This window comes from Rattus norvegicus, chromosome 1 (genome assembly GCF_036323735.1).
Source record: "Rattus norvegicus strain BN/NHsdMcwi chromosome 1, GRCr8, whole genome shotgun sequence".
Lineage (NCBI taxonomy): Eukaryota > Metazoa > Chordata > Mammalia > Rodentia > Muridae > Rattus > Rattus norvegicus.
In genome coordinates this window covers 166,518,081-166,539,891 of record NC_086019.1, presented here as the reverse complement: position 1 = coordinate 166,539,891, position 21,811 = coordinate 166,518,081, and the positions used below count along the sequence as shown (strand labels likewise).

At 42.9% G+C, this 21,811-nt stretch overlaps 1 protein-coding gene and 1 pseudogene across 9 annotated transcripts; one reads left to right on the top strand and one right to left on the bottom strand.

Moving 5' to 3' along the window:
* Positions 1-484: 484 nt before the first annotated feature.
* Positions 485-13,911, top strand: Trim68 (tripartite motif containing 68). Of its 9 annotated transcripts, none has more exons than XM_039101107.2 (8): positions 534-672; positions 1,417-1,503; positions 6,869-7,328; positions 9,696-9,791; positions 11,105-11,365; positions 11,821-11,843; positions 12,364-12,464; positions 12,658-13,911. In XM_039101107.2, the coding sequence occupies exons 3-8, from the start codon at positions 6,903-6,905 to the stop codon at positions 13,206-13,208; spliced, it is 1,458 nt and encodes a 485-aa protein (XP_038957035.1). In that variant the 5' UTR covers positions 534-672; positions 1,417-1,503; positions 6,869-6,902; the 3' UTR covers positions 13,209-13,911. The 9 variants fall into 9 exon arrangements, with proteins under 9 accessions (NP_001388433.1, XP_038957035.1, XP_063129891.1 ...); XM_063273821.1 differs by having other exon boundaries at positions 1,417-1,628; NM_001401504.1 differs by lacking the exon at positions 1,417-1,503 and having other exon boundaries at positions 485-672.
* Positions 13,912-14,894: 983 nt separating this feature from the next.
* Positions 14,895-15,853, bottom strand: Or52i2l-ps1 (olfactory receptor family 52 subfamily I member 2 like, pseudogene 1; annotated as a pseudogene).
* Between the last annotated feature and the right edge of the window lie 5,958 nt (positions 15,854-21,811).

Genomic DNA, 21,811 nt, shown 5'->3' with positions numbered 1-21,811 from the left:
GTCAGAAAAAGAACAAGCCTGTACAAAGAAAAATCCAGGTCACTGGTTCAACAGCCTGTTGTTTGTGTCTTGTGTGTCTCTGTGGTTGGATGAGAGGAAAGGGTACGCACTGCTTTAAAAATTTTTTAGTGGCAGCTTATGATCAGGACTCTTCTGCTTCGTAATTTAATATCTGTTTCTAACTCTGGAACTAGTTTGTTGTCTGAGGAGCTACCTGAGGAAGTATGGAAGTGTAAAGACAGAAGAATTTATTAAAACTTTTGTTTAAATGCCTGAAACCTGGAGCCATAATCGCCATTTGTGTTCCAGGGAACCGCGGACCCCAATGTGTGCAGGTGCTACTTTAGGAAACCAAGCTGAGCTCATTCAACCATGCAAAGTGGCAAGCGAACAACCAATCACGCCACTCTGAGTGCAGACGTTGGACGGAACAGATCCTGGCATGTGATTCGTCGGTTCCTGCGCCGTGGGCGGATCCTGGAGCGCTACGGAAGTCGCGAGGGCCCAGCTCTTGCCTGGGCTCCCGCGCCTCCCGCTGCGGTCGCGGTTTCTGGCGCGCGGGCGCTTGCTCCAGCACACTGCGGACTGGAGCTCTGGAGCCCCGCACCTCCCCTGCGGGGTACTCTGAGCCGAGAAGGAGGCGACAGCAGGCCTCTTTGGAGGAAGACACAGGTCCTGCCCTCTTTGCCCTTTCCGGTCCCCAACCAGCAGGGTTACCTAGCGCCCGAAGGTCAGGAAGGCACGGTCCGCCACTCCCAGACCCTAGCCTGGCTCTCAGCAGCTTCCAGGCTCCGCCTCCTCCCTTCGCTGCCCTGGGCACTGTGGAGACACAGGTTGCTTGCTGGGTGCAACCTTTTGATGTTGTCTACAAAGTTCACTCTGGGGAACAAAACCGCATAAAGAAAGTTAACATTTTTACAGTTTTGTATTCGGCCTGTATTGATGGCTGCCGTCAGCTGCAGGCTCGGATTGGTCTGAGCAGTTAATGATTCAAACTCTTGACCAACTAATTTATGTTTAATAAAAGATCTCTATTTGAGAACTATATTTATGCCCAGACCTTTGACATCTTTCCCACGTTTACATTTTTTGAGGCACTATATTTAACTAACGTGCTTCCACCACATTTTGTGATTTATCGTGACTTATTATTTCTATCTTTCTTTGCCTCGATGTCTTCCAGATTTTCATCTGCTGGGTTGTTTGTTTGTTGTTGTTTTGGTTTTCTGGTTTTCTGTAGCTTTAAGTAGTGCTTTTGACACCAAAGCATGAGCAGGTGGACACACCACACACACACAGACACACACACACACACACACACACACACACACACACACACACACACACACTGCCTTTGATGAAGATTCTAAAACCTCTACCATCAGCTGAACCTAAACATTTACATTTAAATCTCAGGCATTTAACAAGTATCGAGACATCAAGAATACACTGAGCAAAACTGAAAATATCTCTGTATTAAATGCGTCATGGCGTGAGGACATGGTGAGAAATACAGAAAATATGAGTAGTAGATTTCTAAATTAAGAAAACAATGGACTCGTGGTAAATGATGTCAGCAGTGAGATCATGGAATCAGATCCCGTGAGAGGAGCATGATCCCAAATAAGGTAAAATGAATAGGCACCGGGTCCAGGCATTGCAGAGAGCACTGAGTGGTATTTGGCTGTCGCGGGTGCAGCGGGAAGAGTAAGAAGACGGGGGATTTGGTTCAGCAGTAAAGCATCTGCCTGGCACATGCTTGAGATTCTTGTTAAATCCCCAGCATTTCAGAAAAGTGGAGGGGGTGATGGAGCGAAAGGAGAGTACTTACTCCAGGATCCCTTTGAGGTCAGTATTATTACACAACTGGATCTTAGGATTCTAGATCTCATAGATCTCTGCTTCCCAAAGTAAACAGTGGAAACCTGGGCCAAGCACCTGTAAAATGAGGACAATAATGGTTTCTATCTCGGGTTATGAAATACCAATTATCTATGTAAAGTGCACAGAGCCCTGCCTGGTACTCAAGAGTGCTTTCTATTATTTTACCTTATATTTTAAACCTATCACTGTATATTTATTGCAATAAAAGCATTTGGGATTTAGAAACTATCCCCTAACCCTGATGTATATGGCAGGCACATAGTCTGCAGGCAGTTGCCTGGTAAGCACTGTTTAGGTCCTGGAGATAAAGGAGTATTTAAAGCCAGTGTAAATCTTCCCTTTACACACCCTATCTAGTAACATATACTTATGAGTTAATAAATATTGCCAAGTGTAACAAGAACCGTAAACCACTGATTATTCAAGCTCTATACCACACGTGGCCTGAGACAAAAGTCGTCAGTGTACATCAATATATTACTAGGTGATCCTGGTTTTATTCTTCCAAGGGGCGTGACTTCCCTCTGCTTCTAACATGCATCCGTGCATGGTGAGGGGCACATCTTGGTATGTGGTGGAAGGTGCAGGAGATGCTTTTCAGGACGTAGTGTAAGAACAGCTGTTGCATTTTCATTTGATCTTTCCGTGCCTTTGGAGAATCGTGTTGGTATTTTGATGCGGATTGCGTTGAATCTATAGATTGCCTTTGATAGGGTGGCCATTTTTATTGTTGTTGATTCTGCCAGTTCATGAGCATGGGAGATCTCTCCATTTTCTGAGATCTTCAATTTCTTTCTTGAGAGACTTGAAGTTATTGTCATACAGATCTTTCACTTGTTTGGTTAGAGCCTCACCAAGGTATTTTATGTTGTTTGTGGCTATTGTGAAGGGAGTTGTTTCCCTAATTTCTTCTCAGCCTGTTTATCGTTTGCATAAAGGAAGACTACCAATTTATTTGAGTTAAGTTTATGTCCAGCCACTTTGCTGAAGTTGTTTATCAGGTGTGGAAGCTCTCTGGTAGAATTTTGGGGTGACTTATGTGTACTATCATATCATCTGCAAATAGTGATACCTTTAATTCTTCTTTGCCAAGTTGTATTCCCTTGATCTCTTTTTGTTGTCTTATTGTTCTAACTAGAACTTCAAACACTGTATTGAATGGATATGAGGAGGGTGGGAATCCTTGTCTGGTCACTTGATTTTAGTAGCATTGCTTAAAGTGTCTTTCCATTTAATTTGATATTGACTGTTGGTTTGTAGTAAATTGCTTTTATAATGTTTAGGTATAAAACTTGAATTCCTGATCTCTCCGATACTTTTAACCTGAAAGGTGTGTTGTATTTTGTCAAATTCTTTTCAGCATCTAATGAGATGATCATATGATTTTTTTTTCTTGGAGTTCATTGATATAGTGGACTACATTAATGGATCTTCATATATTGTACCAACCTTGCATCCCTGGGATGAAGCCTACTTGTTCGTGGTGAATGATGGTTTTGATGTGTTCTTAGATTCAGTTGCAAGAATTTTATTGAGTATTAGTGCATCAATATTCATAAGTGAAATTGGTCTTAAGTTCTCTTTTTTGTTGTGTCCTTATGTGGTTTAGGTTTTACAGTAATTGTGGCTTCATAGAATGAATTAGGTAGTGTCACCTTTCTATTTTATGGAATAGTTTGAGAAATATTGGTATCAGGTCTTCTTTGTAGGTCTGGTAGAATTCTGCACTAAAGCCATCTGGCCCTGGGCTTTTTCTTTGGTTGGAAGGTTTTTAAAGACTTCTATTTCCTTATGGGATATGGGCCTGTTTAGATAGTTTACCTGCTCTTGATTTAACTTTGGTATATGGCGTCTATCTAGAAATTCATCCATTTCATCAAGATTTTTCAGTTTTGTTGAGTACAGGTTTTTGTAGCAAGATCTAATTTTTTTTTATTTCCTCCATTTCTGTTGTTATGTCTCCCTTTTCATATCTGATTTTGTTTATTTGGATACCCTTTCTGAGCCCTCTGATTAGTCTGGCTAAGGGTTTATCTAGCTTGTTGATTTTCTCAAAGAACCAGCTTTTGGTTTTGTTTTCTTTTTTTCTATTTGATTGATTTCAGCCCTGAGTTTGGGTATTTCCTGCCTTCTACTCCTCTTTGCTATGTTTGCTTATTTTTGTTCTAGAGTTCTCAGATGTGCTGTTAAGTTGCTAATGTAAGATCTCTTTCATTGTGTCCCATAAGTCTGGGTCTGCTGTGTCCTCATTGTCACTGAATTCCAGGAACTCTTTAATTTCTTTTATTATTTTTTCCCTGACCAATTTATCATTGAGTATAGAGTTGTTCAGTTTCCAGGTGTATGTGGACTTTCTGTTGACTTTGCTCTTATTGAAGACCAGCCTTAGGCCATGGTGGTCTGATAGGTTTCATGGGATAATTTCAATCTTATATTGGTTGAGGCCTGTTTTGTGCCCAATTTTATGGTCAGTTTTGGAGAAGGTACCACGAGGTGCTGAGAAGAAAGTGTATCTTTTGTTTTAGGGTGAAATGTTCTATAGGTATCTGTTAAATCCATTTGGTTCATAACCTCTATTAGTTTCGCTGTGTCTCTGTTTAGTTTCTTTTTCAGTGACCTGTCCATTAGTGAGAGTGGGGTGTTAAAGTCTCCCATTATTATTGTGTGGGGTTCAATGTGTGTTTTGAGCTTTAGTAAGGTTTCTTTCATGAATGTGGGTATCCTTGTATTTGGGGCATTGAAATTCTGAATTGAGACTTTCTCTTGGTGGATTTTTCCTTTGATAATTATGTAGTGACCTTTCTCATCTCGCTTGATAATTTTTGGTTGAAAGTCTACTTTATTGGATATTAGAATAGCAACTCCAACTTATTTCTTGGGACCATTTGCTTGGAAGACCTTTTTTTCAGCCTTTTACTCTGAGGTTGTATCTGTCTTTGTTATTGAGGTGTGTTTCTTGTGTGCAGCAAAATGCTGTATCCTGTTTGCATATCCAGTCTGTTAGCTTATGTCTTTTTATAGATGAGTTGATTCCATTAATATTAATAGATATTAAAGACAGAGGATTGTTCGTTCCTGTTATGTTTGTTTTTGTAGGTGGCATTATGTGCATGTGGTTCTCTCCTTTTGACTTTGTTGTGAGATGATTCATATCTTGTTTTTTCTTTAGTATAGGTGCCCTCCCTGTGTTGGAGTTTTCCTTCTAGAATCCTTTGTAGAGCTGGATTGGTAGATAGATACTGTTTGAATTTGGTTTTGTCCTGGAACATTTTGGTTTCTCCATCTATGTTGATTGAGAGTTTTGATGAGTATATTAGTCTGGGCTGACATTTGTGTTCTCTTAGAGTCTACATGACCTCTGACCAGGCTCTTCTGGCTTTTAGTGTCTCTCTTGAGAAGTCTGGTGTATCCGATAGGTCTGCCTTTATGCGTTACTTGGCCCTTTTCCCTTGCAGCTTTTAATAATCTTTCTTTGCTCTGTGCATTTTGTGTTTTGATTATTATGTGACAGGATTTTCTTTTCTGATCCCATTTATTTGGTGTTCTATAGGCTTCTTGTACATTTATGGTCATCTCTTTCTTTAGGTTGGGGGAGTTTTCTTCTATGATTTTGTTGAAGAAGTTTTCAGGTCCTCCGTTCTCTTCTATTCCAATTATTGTTAGATTTGGTCTTTTCATTATGTCCTGGATTTCCTGGATGTTTTGAGTTAGGATTTTTTATGTTCTGAATTTTCTTTGACAGTTGTGTCAGTCTCTCCTATGGTATCTTCTACACCTGAGATTCTTTCTTCAATCTCTTATATTCTGTTGGTGATGCTTAGATCTGTAATTCCTGACCTCTTCACTAGGTTTTCCATTTCCTGGTTTGCCTCCATTTATGTTTTCTTTATTGTTTCTACTTCCACTTTTAGGTCTTGGACCACTTTACCTGTTTAATTGTGTTTTCCTGTATTTCCTTAAGGGATTTATTTGTTTCCTCTTTTAAGGGCTTCTACCTGTTTATCTGTGTTTTCCTGTATTTCCTTCAGTGAGTTATTTATATCTTCCTTAAAGGATTCTATTATCTTCATGAGATAGGATTTTAGGTCAGCTTCCTGATTTTCAGGTGTGTTGGTGAATTCATGGCTTGCTGTGGTGGGATAACTAGGTTCTCATGATGCCCACATATATTGGCTACTGTTGCTTATGATCTTGTGCTTGCCTCTCACCATCTCGTTTTCCCTAGTGTTTGCTGGTCTGGACAACTCTTGTCTGGAGTCTGCCTCTTTTGTCCCTGGGTTGTTTCAGGTCTCCTGGTAGGCCTGTAACCCTGGCCGTAGCAGACCTCCTATGGAGCCTTCCAACTGGAGGGTCTTCAGAGGGGCAGAGAAGCTGCTGATCTGTTGCCCTGGCTGCAGCAGATCCCCTGGGAGGCCTTCAGACTGTTGGGTCTTCAGAGGAGCAGTCAAGTTGTTGTCCTGTGTAAATCTCTTCTCCAGAGAGGCCTATGGACTGTGGTTTCTGTTTCCCTGTGTGCAGCAGAACTCCAGGGAGGCTTTCAGTCTGTTGGGTCAGTTGTCCTACATGCCTCCAAGCCCCTGAGAGGTCTTGAAACTGTAGTTGCCCAGTTGCCTTGTGTACAGAGGAACTCCTGAATGCCTTCAAGCTGTGTTGTCTTCAGGGGGGCAGACTAGTTGGCAGTCTGCCCCAGCAGAAGGCGCTGGCCGGAAAGTGAGTGGAATTTGGGGAGCAGGAGTTTGGGGTAGTGATGGGTCCCAGTGGCAGCTGTGCCAAGCCCACTTTCTTAATCACCTCTATTTGCACATTCTCTGGCTGTAGTGTGTACTGTGTTGCCCAGTAATAGCTTTAGTTGAGGCCAATACTTATTATATACACCTGAAAAAGGTTCTAAATAAGTATATTTTTTTAATCACTAATTATAGTTTTAGAAGAGAACTTAGAGTTGTTACCTTTTCCTCTTATTTTTCCTTCTTATTCTTTGCAGCCTTCATGTTCTGAGATGACGGTCACTTGGAACCATGGATCCTGCAGTGTTAGTGGATGCCATTGTGGAAGAAGTGAACTGTCCTATCTGTATGACCCTCCTCAGGGAGCCTGTGAGCATCACCTGTGGCCACACTTTCTGCCACAGCTGTCTCTCTGGACTCTGGAGGCTCCCAGGAGACTCCCAGAACTTGAGCTACACTTGTCCCCTTTGTCGAGCTCCCGTGCAGCCAAGGAAACTCCGTCCCAATTGGCAGCTGGCCAGTGTTGTAGATAAGGTCCGACTGCTAGGCTTCTGTATGGAAATGGGACTAAAGACTGATATGTGTGATCTCCACAAGGAACAGCTCACAATGTTCTGCAAAGAGGATGATGTGGTAACCTGCAAGGCCTGTAACAAGTCCCCAGAGCATGGAGCCCACAGTGTTGTCCCCATAAAGGATGTTGCCTGGGAGTATAAGGTAGACAGTAGAACCTGGCCAGGCCAGCCTTTCCTCTGCCTCTCATCTGGCCTTCTCCATATTAGGTGCCTATCTTTAAAAGCTGATCCCCGGCTCCTGGTAGCTGCAGATCCGTACATCTAATATTCTGAGCCAAATCTTTTCCTTCATTCATGACTATCTTTGATTTTCTTCTCTCTCATTTCCTCTGCATCCCATCTCAAGTATTAACATGGAGATACCTAAGCAAAGGATGAGTTTGGTGTTGAGAACTTGAAGCAACCTGACATCCTTGGTTTCAGTTGGAGTTGTAGGTGACTTGAATGAGATTACATACGATGACTGTTATTTATTAGTCAGGAACTTGCATGTATAGTTACTTGGCATTAGCTTAATTATTTTAACCTTTTCATTTCATAAACCCAGCTCAGGCCTAGTAATTTTGGATCATGATAACATTATTTTGGAGCAAGAAGGGACCATAGATGAGTCACTTAAGATTGATTGGCCAATTTCCAGGCATACTTGTGTACTATGCATATGTTAATATATTCACAGTATCCATATTAACAGGTCTTTTCTGATTTCCGGTCTTAATTTAGGAGGGTTTCTGTTGCTGTGAAAAGATACCATGACCTTATAAAGGAAAACATTTAATTAGGGCCGGCTTACAGTTCAGAGGTGTATAGTCCATTGTCATCATGGCAGGAAGCATGGCAGCATATAGGCAGATATGGTACTAGAAAAGGAGGTGAGAGTTCTACATCTGGATTGGGGGGGGGGGCAGCAGGAAGAGAGAATGACACCAGGGCAGCTTGAGATTCAAAAACCTCAAAGTTTGCCCCCAGTAACACACTTCCTCCTACAAGGCCACACCTTCTACAAGGCACACCTCCTAATAATGCCACTCCCTATGAGCCTGTTGGGGCCATTTTCATTCAAACCACCACAAAGAAGAAAGGATGAGACAGAGAGCTTGTTCTTTGTCTGGGGCTCTCTCTCCCACACTTTGGAATAAGTCGTGCGCTGCTTATTTGTCTTAACCACTGTGATCAGCTGCCAGATGCTGCCTTGCTCTTTTCCCAGATTAAAATATAAGAATGTGTGACAACCTCTGGGAATCAGCACTCTTCTCTATAGGACAGGTATCTAAAACAGTGAAAGTATGTACACTTTGCTTTGTTTTGAGAGTTTTAGAAAAAAAAAGAGATAATTTAGCATTTTGACATACAATCTAAGAGCATGTCTAATTCTCAGCCCTGTCATTTACTAGCTGGGTGACTGGATAGGTCACTTCCTGAGTCTCGGTTTTCTTGTCTATACAGTGGTAACGACACCAACATCCAGGGACTGTATTTATATCAGTTATTATCTTTGTTGCTGTTATCAAGTACCTGTAAGGGAGGAGAGATTTATTCAAAAGAATACAAGTTATTGACGTGGGAAGCTCACAGCGGCAGGAGCAACAGTAACTGTGCATGCAATATATGCAGTTGGGGAGCATGGGCAGGAATGGTGACCAGGCCATAAAACTTGAAGAACTTGGGGCTGGGGATTTAGCTCAGTGGTAGAGCGCTTACCTAGGAAGCGCAAGGCCCTGGGTTCGGTCCCCAGCTCCGAAAAAAAGAACCAAAAAAAAAAAAAAAAAAAAACTTGAAGGACTGCCTCCCAGAGATCCACTTTCTCCTAAAGTTTTCTACAACCTTCCCAAAGACCATCACCAGCTAAGGATCAGGTCCAGGTCTTCAAATGCAAGAACCGTGGAAGACAGTTCCCTTCAAACCCTAGCAGTGTTAGTGCATACGTAATACTTGAACCATGTCGGGTACTTTATAATTCTTTAACAAAACAGGTAACTGTTCCCAGAGTGAGAGGTAATGACGGAATGCTTTTGGCTTTCCAGTACGAATGTTTGCATTGCTTTCCCAGGAAAGCCTCCTACCTTTCTTGTGTATCTGAAATACCCAGGGAGCTTGCTAAATTCCAGTTCTCCTTTGATATGTCTAGAGTAAGGCTCAGGCTTCTGCCATGCTGATGTTTCTAGCTTTGAACCACACTTCAACAGCACAGTTCCAGGAAATAATAGGGGACAGAATTAATGAGAAGAGAAATAGTCTTTGCTAAGAAAGTTCAAAGTCTTCTATTCCTAGACAGTCTGACTATAGATCTTTACAGACACTTGGGTACTAGAGGAATTAAGGTGACTCTCAACCCAAAAAGCCTCCCTCGTGTCACATGGGCAGAGTCTTAGCCTTCCGCGGCAGTCCTTTCTCTCTTGTCATTTATTCTAGCCCACTGCCTGAAGAACATTAGGAAGCCTCTGTCAGCCTAGAATGCCTACAGTGGCCTCCTAATGGGGAAGGCTCATGATCTTTCTCTCTCTCGCAGTGGAAACTCCAGCAAGCTCTGGAACATCTGAGGAAAGAACAGGAGAAAGTCTGGAAACTGGAAGTCAGTGAGAAGGAGCAAGCTGCCATCTGGAAGGCAGGTTGCACGTGAGATGGGGGTTCACATCATCTCCCTCTCCTAGAGCTGACAGTGGAGGCTTCCTCATATCTGTGAGGCAGAGTGAGAGCCTTCAGCTTCCCCTTTACCTAAGGCCTCATATCCCAGGTCCAGCTTCTAGGGTTTGAGGTGGCAGTAGCCTCCGATCTAATATCTTCATGTGTGAGGAAGGAGTGGTGTCCCACACACATAGGAGTATTGCTTGTAGAGTAGTTGTCAACAGTTTCTGTTTCACTTTCCTCAGCAACGGCATAGCTGCTAAGACTTGGTTACCTAAGTATTAGGAAACCCCTCAGAAATATATTTGAAACAAAAAGGCATAAAACTCTTGGAACTTTTGGTCAGTGTGATCTAAAACAATACAATAAGCATAAACAGAGGAAGAGAGAGAGAGAGAGAGAGAGAGAGAGAGAGAGAGAGAGAGATGAAAAAAGAACAAGAAAGCTATCCAGAAGTGTAGTTAACAACCATCAGTATAACCATCCCATTTTTCTGAAGATGGGAACTAGTCCTCATCATACCAAGATAATGTCAAGTACCAGGATGGTGGTGCATGCCTAGAAATCAGCCTTGGGAGGCAAAGGCAGAGAACTGCTACAATTTCAAGTCCAGCCTGGTCTACATAGTGTCTGTCTAATGGAGCCCTGTCTCAAGAAAAAAGAAAGAGAATACCCTAGATCCTATTGCAGCTGATCAAAGTAGCACAGATTAAAGGTCACTCATCCAGAAATATGAACTGCAAAATGCTCCTGAATCCAAGTGTCTTATAACCAACATGCTACCAAAAGTAGAAGGGAGTTTCACTTAATATAGGCAATACTCAGAGTGCAAGCATACTAAGTTATTTTATAAACTTACTTTATATGTTACAAGCACAAGATACATGTGAAGCTTAAATGAATTTCATGTTCAGAGTTGGATCTCATTGCCAAAACATCTCTTTATATTCATTTAATCCAAAACCCAGAAAACTTCCAAGTCTGAAATACTCTGTCCCACTCATTATTTGTAAGAAAATGCACTACCTGTGAAAGGACCAAAAATAATGCCCTGGGGTTGTGGGGAGTCAGGAACATAAGACACATCAGAGCCTTTGCCTTTGCCTCCATAGCCCCCAGTACATGGTTATACCAAAGCTTTTCCATAGTGTGTGTGTGTGTGTGTGTGTGTGTGTGTGTGTGTGTGTGTGTGTGTGTGTGTGCGCGCGCGCGCACGCACACACACGTCAGTATCCTCCATCACACATGACCCTTACACTAAAAAGACCATGCTGATTCCAATCTTGACTCCAGACACAGATGGAAACACGAAAGCAGAGCATCCTATGGGAGTTTGAAAAATATCAGCAGTTGTTAAAGGAAAAGGAGCTGCCATGTCAGCAGGCAGAAGAAGAGGCAGCCGCCGTTCAGGCTGGCCTGGAGCAGGAGAAGGGAGAGATGGGAAACAAACTGAGGTTGAGGCACGAGAAGATGATCCAGCAGAGCCAGGTCCTGTGGCAGATGATTGTGGAGCTGGAAGAGAGGTCCCAGAGACCTGTGCGCTGGATGATGCAGGTGAGCAACCTTTCATGGGAAACCTGAGCAAGGACTGACGATAGAAAGGTACTCCAGGGGGAAGCATTAGCTAGTTCTTCACGGGCCCCATGACACTGTCCACCAGCTCAGGACCCCGGCTGCCTCCAGCTGACACCTGCTGTTCTCATCCTGATTGGGTAGAAGAACTGACCCTTAATGTTCTCATAGGCCAGATCATCTACCCAGCCAGAGGTAGGAGGACACCAGGTACTTACTCTGATAGCTTGACAGCATTCTAGTCCCTTCCATCCTGGCCGTCTTGAAATGGAACCTGAAGGTGTTCAATGTAGCCAGGACTGCTCTGCTGTCCTCCCGTAAGCTTCTCCCCGCTCTAAAGTCTGTGTGTGACTTTGAGAAAGCCCCTCCCAGAGTTTTTGTCTGTCTAGTGTCTCTGAGGCACTGCACACTCATGAGCTGCATTTTTTTTCTCCTAGGGTATTCAGGAAGCCTTAAACAGGTATGTTCCCATCCTAAGAGACTCTGTGAAGCCCTGCAAGAGATAGAGAGCCCCTCCCAGAGCCAGAGATGGAGAAGGATTATAGACCTACAGAAGGTGGACGCTCACTCCTCATCTTACATTACATTAGCTAAAGAAGATTCGCTGACGCCTCTCTCTGCACTTAATTGAATTCACTTTAGCTATTACCAATTAGAATTTAAAGTAAAGCATTTACATGTTATTTCATGTAAATGGTCCAAAAATAAGGCCCATGAGGCTTCCAGCTCAAGGGATCAGCCCTTCTCTTTTGTCTCACCTCTCTCTTTCTCTGTCCCAATATTTATCATTCTCAAGAGGAAGCTCTGAATATTCTTACCTCTCTGTCACAGCTTGAAGCCAGCTGTCCCACCTCTGCTTTGCTGGACAGGGGAATCTAAGTTACTGGCTCTGGCCAAGCCCCTCTTCACCAGACTGAAGGAAGGAGGCTCCCGGGAGCAGAGCTAAGACTCCTGGATCCAAAACACACTCTGTTCTACAGGAGCAAGTCTTGGAGCCTGCAGCAGCTAGAACCAATCTCCTTGGAGCTGAAGACAGATTGCCGTGTGCTAGGACTAAGAGAGATTCTGAAGACATTTGCAGGTAGTAGATACTTGGGGGCTCTGATGGGCAGTGGGAGGAACTCCACCCACAGAGATAAAAGGGCTCAGTGCAGTCTGGATGCTTCATCTAGCCCCACCCCACCCATTGCCAAGAACTGTATCTTCATCAGAGACTTCCTGCACTCCCCCTTGCGTGGCATCAATGTTATTACCACTAAGATCTTTTTCCCTAGTGGATGTGCGCCTAGATCCAGACACAGCTTACTCCCGCCTTGTCATTTCCAAGGACAGGAAAAGTGTGCACTATGGAGTCACCCAGCAGAACCTGCCTGACAATCCTGAGAGATTTTACCGCTACAACATTGTCTTGGGCAGCCAGTGCATCTCCTCCGGCCGGCACTACTGGGAAGTGGAGGTTGGAGACAGATCTGAGTGGGGCCTGGGAGTGTGTGTAGAAAGTGTAGACCGGAAAGAGGTGGTCTACTTATCCCCTCGCTATGGCTTCTGGGTGATAAGGCTGAGGAAAGGAACAGAGTACCGAGCAGGCACAGATGAATATCCACTCCTGCCCTTGTCAGTTCCTCCGCACCGGGTAGGAATCTTCCTAGACTATGAGGCCCATGACATCTCCTTCTACAATGTGACTGATGCTGGCTCTCATATTTTCACTTTTCCTCGCTATCCCTTCCCGGGCCGTCTCCTGCCCTATTTCAGTCCTTGTTACAGCATTGGCACTAACAACACCACTCCAATCACCATTTGTACCCTGGATGGGGAAGGCTAGGAGAGCCATCCTAACCTAATGTTGGAATTTGGCAGGGGATGACTGTTCAAGGATGCTTCCAATGATAAACATATTCCTGAACCCACCTTAAAGCCCAAGGGCTCCTCTAGATCTGACCTTACGGTATCACTATTAGAACAAACTGCCAGTGCCCCTCAGAGCAAAATCGTCCCAGTCAGATAAGCACTGTGATCCATGATGCAAACATGACAGGGATGATGGACTTTGTCCATTCCGGAGATCCTGGCTTCATAATTAAGTGGGTACCGGTGATTAAATAAATGCAGACACCAGGAAAGCTTTTACATAACGTTTTCCAGGAGACTAAGTAATAAGGTACATGCCCAGAGCTGATAGTCATGGTGAAACCAGGTAGAGGTCCTTCACATGAGACTTGCTGCTACCAAACCAACCCTAACCTCCATTCTAGAGAAACGCAGTCTGTGCTTCTCCAGCACAAGAGTCAGAGCTCATCCAGGATGCTCTCCGTATCTCCTTCCTGAGCATGAGGATGGGTCTACGTCCTGGGCCTGTCTTTTCTCTAAGGGACAGGACCAGAAACCTTAGGGGCCTTGGTTTTTATTTTTACTGCATGTATAAAGAAATTGAAACAGCCTTCTTTCCTACAGAGCTTTGAAAGATGAGATTGTAAAGCTTGTAAAATGATTTTCACATTAAAATGAAACAAAGCTGACAAACTCAATTCACAGATCACGAGTCTGCATGTCATTCTTTAGATTTGGGTCTGAAGCGTGTGTCTGAGAAGATTCTGATGTCCTCCTTGGAAAGGTGCCTCCAATCTGGCTTAAAAGAACATTCTTCTACCCTGTGGGTTTATTGTAAAGACCCAAACTCCATGCAATACCTTTGTTCTCTATAGAGAGGGAAGGACAAACAGTGGATTCTGATTGGGGAAACCTTCTGCTTTGCCAAAGAGCAGACAAAACCTTAATAGCAGCACCTTTGTTCCTTAGGGTGCCCCCCAAACAGTCCAGAGCCCTTTAAACCAAAAGGTACCCACATCACACGTCACAGGGACATACTGACACTGGGCCACAGAGGTAGATTGTGCATCTTATTGCACGTATTTGTCTCTGAGTTAGCATGAGGACTGTGAACTCAAAATAGAAAACAAGATAACAAGGAAGAAGAAACAGAGTCACCAGGAAGGAAGGGAAGCCCAAGCAGCAGCTAGTCAGGGCTAAACTGGGATCTTCTGATGCCACTGAGAGAATTTACATTGTTCTTATAACTGCATAAAATTCTCCTTTAAGGGAAGGGGAGTGAAATGTGCGAAAAGAATCATACTAAAACACCAATTTAGGAATCAGACAATAATGAAAAGAAATTAAGATTATATATTGAACTGTTTCTTTAGAGTGGTTGTTATGTCCGGGAAAATTGCACAAAAATAGCCCACAAGTGACAAAATTGTGTTGTGGGAGGATTGTTGGCTCTGCCTATAAGAAACAATGATGTGTTGCCTCCATGTTCCGAAGTCTCTATTCTACTGCACATACAGATTAAATGAGATTATTAAACATATTAAATATCAGAGTCATTCAAGCAAGCATAGTCTTCACAGCTTCACCCTGGACTCTCCACAGACAAGTTAGTCTTGCTCCATACACCTTTAAAACATCAGTGCGCTGGTCTAGGAAACTAAATGTACGAAGAGTTTTGTGTTCATGAACCTTGTCTAAAGAAGCACGTCCTCAACACCCACATTCGTGCTTGGATCTGCTTAGTCCTAATGCCATAAATGATAGGGTTTAAAGTCGGGATGATCGGGTACAAGTCAGCTAACAATACTTGGATGTGCTGGGGAACTGCATCCTGCCTTAACCAGGCTATATATACGGATGAGATCCCAGGTAGATAGAAAAGACACATCACTCCCACATGAGAGCCACACATACTCAATGCTTTCAGCCAAGCATTCTTTGAGGGCAGATTAATACTGCCCTAAGAATCAAAATATAGGAGACAGCAATGAAGGCCATGTCAGAGCCCACAATAACAGAATAACAAACCATGCTATACAAACTGCTGCGCATGGGGTCTGCACATGCTAACTCAGCCACAGCCATGCGTTCACAGGAAGAATGGAAAACTACCTCGGAGCCACAGAATGGCAAGTGGCTCAACATCCAGCTCAGGGGAGTCATGGAAATGGCAGCTCTGACGACAATAGTCGTGCACAATCCCAGCATCAATCGAGCTGTGAGAATTCTCCTGTAATGTAGGGGCCTTCAGACAGCCACATAGCGATCAAAAGCCATGGCCAGCAGCAGTCCTGTCTCCACAGCAGTGGCTGCGTGGACAAAGTACATCTGAGTGAAACAGGCGTTAAAGCTGATGGAGCTGTCTCCTGAACTGAAGATGCTCACCATCTTAGGTACCACAGAAGAAGCCATAACAACATCCACAGCAGCCAGAACACATAGGAAGAAGTACATGGGCTCTTGTAGAGTGGGATCCATGCAGATCACAGCGATGATGAGGGTATTTCCTAAGAGGGCTGTGCTGTACATGGCACTCAGTGAGATGGCCAGCCAAAGATAGGAAGACTGTAAGCCTGGGACGCCCAAGAGGAAGAAGGTGCCAGGGGATTCCACTGTGTGGTTGTAGGATGAACCTGACATGATAGGTGAGGTGCTTTTTCTATCACACTGTAAAGTCATAGAGAAGAGGGCAGTGAGCCATCGGATGTGTTCCTGCTTGGGAATTGGACACATCCTGAGTGTCAAGGTAGTGTTTTCAGAATCAGAAAACAAAATAAACCATTTTGCTCCATTTCCCATGCTCATCAAGGTTCTCTGCGTTAACAGAGCCTATACATTGTTCAGAATCATCTGCTGGTTTTTCTCCCTTAGGAAGTCTCTTCTCACATTGCATGAAGAGGTGAAATTTGGAACCTTTATGAGGTTTTTATTAAATTTCAGGGTAACCTAGAAAAGATATGACCTGGCAATCCTCATGCCTACCCAGGTCTGTCTTGTATTTTCTGGTGGGTGACTCTTGTTCAAGTGGTATCGCTGTCGGAGGGGATGTTGGTTGATCTTCAGGGCAGAATGTGGAGTTTTTCTTATAAAACAAAGCTCTGTGTGCTTCTCTTATCCTGGCCCGACATCGCCATGAATCAATAAAGCAAAGGAGCTAATCATATTGCTATGAGAGTCACGTTCTCACAACTTAAAACACTGTGTATCACTTACTATCTGTTTTTGCCTTGATCAGATTATAGAAACTTTCCATGCCTTAATTTGATCATTGGTGTTTTGAGATTTTAAATGGAAGACTATGTAAAGTACTTTTTCAAAAAAAGTAGCGCAGATTTTAAATGAGCCTGGTTTTCTCTGCTTAATCTTTTAACTCCAAAGCATACATAAGTGCAAGAGAGACTAAAATTAAAAATAACTAAATCCGACAGGCGGTGTTGGCACTCCCCTTCACTCCCAGCACTCCGGAGGCAGAGGCAGGAGTCTCTTGAGATTAAGGGTAGCCTGGTCTTCAAAGTAAGTTTCAGGACAGCCAGGGCTACACAAAGAAATACTGTGTTAAAAAAAAAAACAAAAGAAACTTAAATCAACCAGCATAACACCCATTCTGTTCAGGTTTTCAGTTGTTCTGCCGTGATCAGCTCTCTTAGAGTTGGCATGAATGCCTAAATAATTCTAAAATGTCCTTTTTACAGACTGATTCCAAAACTCAGACTTCTGTCTGTTCGTTGAATATTTTTCTATTATTATCAATTCTGCAGAAAAAAATCTTTCTTACACTTATGTACATCTTTATCTCTATCTATAAAGAATGAGAGTGTGCATATGGCTCTGATGTCATGTGAAATACCGATCCCAAAATGGAGTTGGACTGGGGATAGGAATGGGTATGGAAAGCATACTTTATATAGACTTCATTCCTGCCTCAACACATTTTCTGACTGCTTCCAGATTATTTGATTCAAGTAACTGCAAACTCGATCACATAGAAACAGAGATCAAAGTCCTTCTGATCTCTTTCCATAAGCCCCCAGAGCCTTAACATTGCAGCCCCCTGAAGCCTTAGCCTGAGGTTGCCATATCACAGACAAGACAGGTGTTGACTTAGCAATATTCAGATATAACCTAAGGGCTGTTTCTTAATCTTCCATGAAAAGAGCTTCTTTGCCAAGCCTCAAGACTAGTTTGAGTAGCCATCAAGTCCCACGACCCCCTCATTAATAGGGTTTGCAGCCTCCTTGGGTCCTGCCTCTACCTATATACCTCACTTTTAATTCTCTTCGCCATGTGCTAGAAAAGACATTTTCTATGATACCCAAACATAAGACAAGCATTTACCTGGTTCTCCTGCCTCACCACATGGTGTCCATTTGCCCTCATCTTGAGTCCTGGAGAGCTGACTGATACCACACCAGTGCAGAATCTTCAAGAGTGTTGCCACAAGCCAGATTTCTGAGACTTGATGTTCACATATGGCCTTTTGGGGGGAAAAACATTAAACAAAACCCATAAGAATTATAAATATTAGTGAGACTGGTTGAATTTAATAACAAGTTTCTATCTGTGTTTTATATAACCACAGAGTGAGGCATCACTGAGAGATGAGAAGAACTTCAAAGTAGGATTGGGAAGAAGAGTTAAAAATAAGCCAGAGTGACCCTAAGCCCAGTCTGTGTTTGGGGTTGAACATTGGTGTCAGTAGCTTTGAAGGAAAGTGAAGGATTGAGGATGTTCACACTCACTCACCTCTGACCCAGAAGCTGCTCTAAGTGAACTCACCTGGCATCTGAGGCGAGCCTCGCCTTTGCCCTGCTCCATCTGCCTGTCTCCAGCCCTCCAAACCTCACAACTCGCCAGATGCTCACAGTGGTTTCGGATTAATGATCTTCTTTTTATTTCATTTTATTCACTTTTCATCTTGATCAGCATTGCAAGGGGCGTGTGTGTGCTTTTTAATCTCTTTAAAATATTTGAAGTGTTTAGATATTTAAATTTAATTTTTTTTCTTACAAGCATCAGTAGTGACCTCCATTACAGATCTGCTGTGACTCCAGTAATGACTTAAGCATCATTTCTTGGATGCTTATTTTACAGTTAGCTCTTTGGGTCACTCAAAATGCCTGCTCTAAGATAAATAAATCTAAGGCGTGCAGTTCCTGCTGTCAACACACGCACACACACACACACATGCAGCCACAATTGCCTCCTGCTTATTGGAGTGAATTCTTTTCAGAAAGCCTAGGCTCAGATCTCCCGAGACACCTTTCCATCCTTGTACCTTGTACCAGTTGCCTTCAACCCTGACGATGCACCTGACATCTGAAGGGGCCATCACTGCAAGTGGCCTAGGCAAATCATTTGAGGTCAATAAGTAAGTCATAGTATGTGAGGTGATATTCTATCCCAAATGAAGGACGGAGCGATTCGAAACTAACATGCTTTCCAGATCGAAGCACGGCTGCACACCTCATTTGAATACAGCCTTGCTGCTGGTGATAACCTCATTTCCCTAAGTGTCTCCCTTTACAGACACAATCTCAGCCCTATAACATGGGTTTTTCTCACGGCAAGTCTTGGACCCTAAAATATGTATCTACCATTCCAGTATCGCAGTTGCCTTTTCATCTCTCTGCCTTGAACACACGTGATCCTATATACCTATTCCTTCTCCCATAGCTGCCATCCCTTGCCTCACTTCCAGAGGAAGCTGTAGGTATCCATAAAGCCTCCAGAGCGGACCAGACACTTTAGACTTGTCCGCTTGGATAGAGAACTTGAATCTTCATTTCTGAGGTGACCATGGCCTAAAGACATCTTAAATCCAATCTCTGTTTCCTAATTCAGTAATCCACATAAGATTTCCTCTTGCAACATTCATTTTCTGATTACATATGCCTACTTTTCCATACTTCCCACACCAGGCAATATGTAGATCCATATGTGGCCTTCGAGAAAAGCAGAAACACTACAGGAACCACAGGAGAGCAGAGACAATGGAGTCACTATGAGTACTGTCCTTTTCAGATGCCTCCCACCGGGAGACTCCCTTTCCCAGAAGATACTCTGTCATCCTGCTTTTTCCCTGAACACTGCTTCTCTTGGCCGCTGCACAGCAGCCAAACACTGAGATTCCTCCAGAGACTGGTTTCTTCTGTGCTCAGTCCCTTGGGCATTCCAGACTGTGAGAGAAGTCGGGAGCCTGGAGAGTGAACAATGTTTGTGTATTCTAGTCCCCAGAGGATACCTAACATTAGACTAGTGAATGAGAAAGCCGTATATCTAGAAAAAGAAATCAAATGGTCCAAGTGTCATTTTTCCTTAGTATGTTTATTTCCTTTATTTACCTATTGATCATGTATATGCATGTATGTATATGTACATGCCTGTGTGAAGGTCAGACAGCAACTTCCAGGAGTCCGTCCTCTCCTGCCATCACATCAGTCCGGGTGATTTAACTGAGGTTGTCAGGCGTGGCAATAAGTGCCTTTACCCACTGGGCACCATACCAGCCCTGACTACATTTTTAATTTTCCAATATTCCAGATCCTCTAATGCAGTGATTTAGAACCTTCTGAAGGCTTGACCCTTTAGTACACTTTCTCGTGTGGGGGTGACCTCCCCAACCATAATATTATTTTTGTTTCTACATCATAACTACACTTTTGCTACTGTTATGAATCACAGTGTAAATATCTCATATTTCCAATAACTTTAGATGTTAAAGGACCATTCAATCTCTGAAGGGATCGAATCTCACAGGTTGAGAACCACTGCTTGAATGTGTGTTTTCCTAAGATTTCCACATTTGGTTATCACAGTTTGCTGAAGTAGCTGCCCTTATTATACCCACAGTTCATCAGTGCACAAAGCTGCTAAGACCAAGAGAGAAGCCTCAGAGTAGACATCAGAACTCTTTTCCCTGGTTTCATACAGTTAGCACATGTGATAGATACCATGAATGTGAGTGCCAGTCACTGTGGCTGGGAGACCCTGGTTTCTGTTATGCTTGTACCTGCAGTCAGACTGCTGCATCACAGGTGACCCCTGCTTTCCCTATTTCACAGATGTCCCATACTGTTACCATGGGAATTTTACTATCACAATCTCCAGTGACCACGCAGGGGTTCAATTTATCCACATCTTCGCCCAAAGTTGGTTCTTGCTTCTTTTTTCCTTGGCTTGGGTTGGGTTTTTGTCATACATATAGATCAAATGGATTCTCTCACTGTCATTTTACATTTCACCTCTCTAATGACCAGTGACAGAAAAGCATCGTCACGTCTATTAGCTGGTCATTTGCACCTCACCTTTACGGAATGTCTGCTTCTCTTCAAGTATCTGCTTTTTTGCTATTGTTGTTGAATTATATGATTTCATCATTTTCTAGGTAAATAGTTCTTAATAAATATACAAAATATACTTAATATACACTGAAATGTATACAATGTACATTTAAATATATCTTCTTCTACCCTATATGGTGCCTTTGCATTCCATTTTGTCTTTTGTTATGTATAATTATTTCTGTCCCTTGTGGATACGTCTGTTTTTCACTTTTGCTGCCTTCACTTTTGGATATCATGTCTAACAAATCTTTGCAATGTTAAATATTTTCTCTAGTTTTGTGATTTTTCAATCTTCCAATTACTTCTTTATCTTTTTTTTAATTACTTTTTGCATATCATGTAAGGTAGGGGTCTCATCTAATAGTTTTGCATTTGAATGTCCAGTGTTCCCAACACCATACACAGCATCAGATCTATTAACCAAATATACCTCAGAGTTTGGGCTGAGCTCGCTGTTCTGTTCCTCTGGTTCCTCTTTGTGTCAGTACTACACCGATATTTTTGGTAGACTTAAAACTAAAGTCAATCTGAAGAGATGGAGGATACATCATGCTAATCAAGGAAACAGTTAGTCAATGCTATTGCAGTTTCTCCTAGCGCTTTGAATTTTAATGTCAGAATTAATCTCATTAAGACTTTCATTTTCATTAAGAATCAAATACATGTGTCTCTGCCCAATAAAACCATGTGGCTATCGGAAGGGAGTTGGACCCAGGCATGATTCTCTCCATCCCGTGTTGTTAATTAGGTTTTTTGTTCGTTTGTTTTTCACTGTGGTTTGGATTCCTTTTTCCAATTCATCCATTAGACCCAAAGTTCACACAGATAAACTAAAATCTGTTTTAGGTGGAAGAGGTTTCTGCCTAAGGGACAAGCATGGGAAGCATCAGTGAGTCAGAGAACAAGCTCCAACAGTCTGCACCGCAACATGGAGGAAGAACAAATCTAAAAATTTCTAGTAAGGAAAAAAGTAAAACACACAGTGACCTCCATCAGCGAAGGACCTGATGTTGGATTGCAATAAAGATTTTTTAAAAATACAGAAACAAAACACCAAATCACATTTTCTGCCCAAACTTCAATCTGATAGCATTTTAAATAAATACACAGAAAACGGAGTCAAACTCTAGTGAGACGTTGAAGCATTAGGTAAGGACACTCCGCACCTGAAAAGTAGTCCACGTCCATAGATCTCAAAGTCCTCCTTGTGGTGATTGGAACACTTGAGGTCTGAGAAGCTTCGTGCTCATGAGCC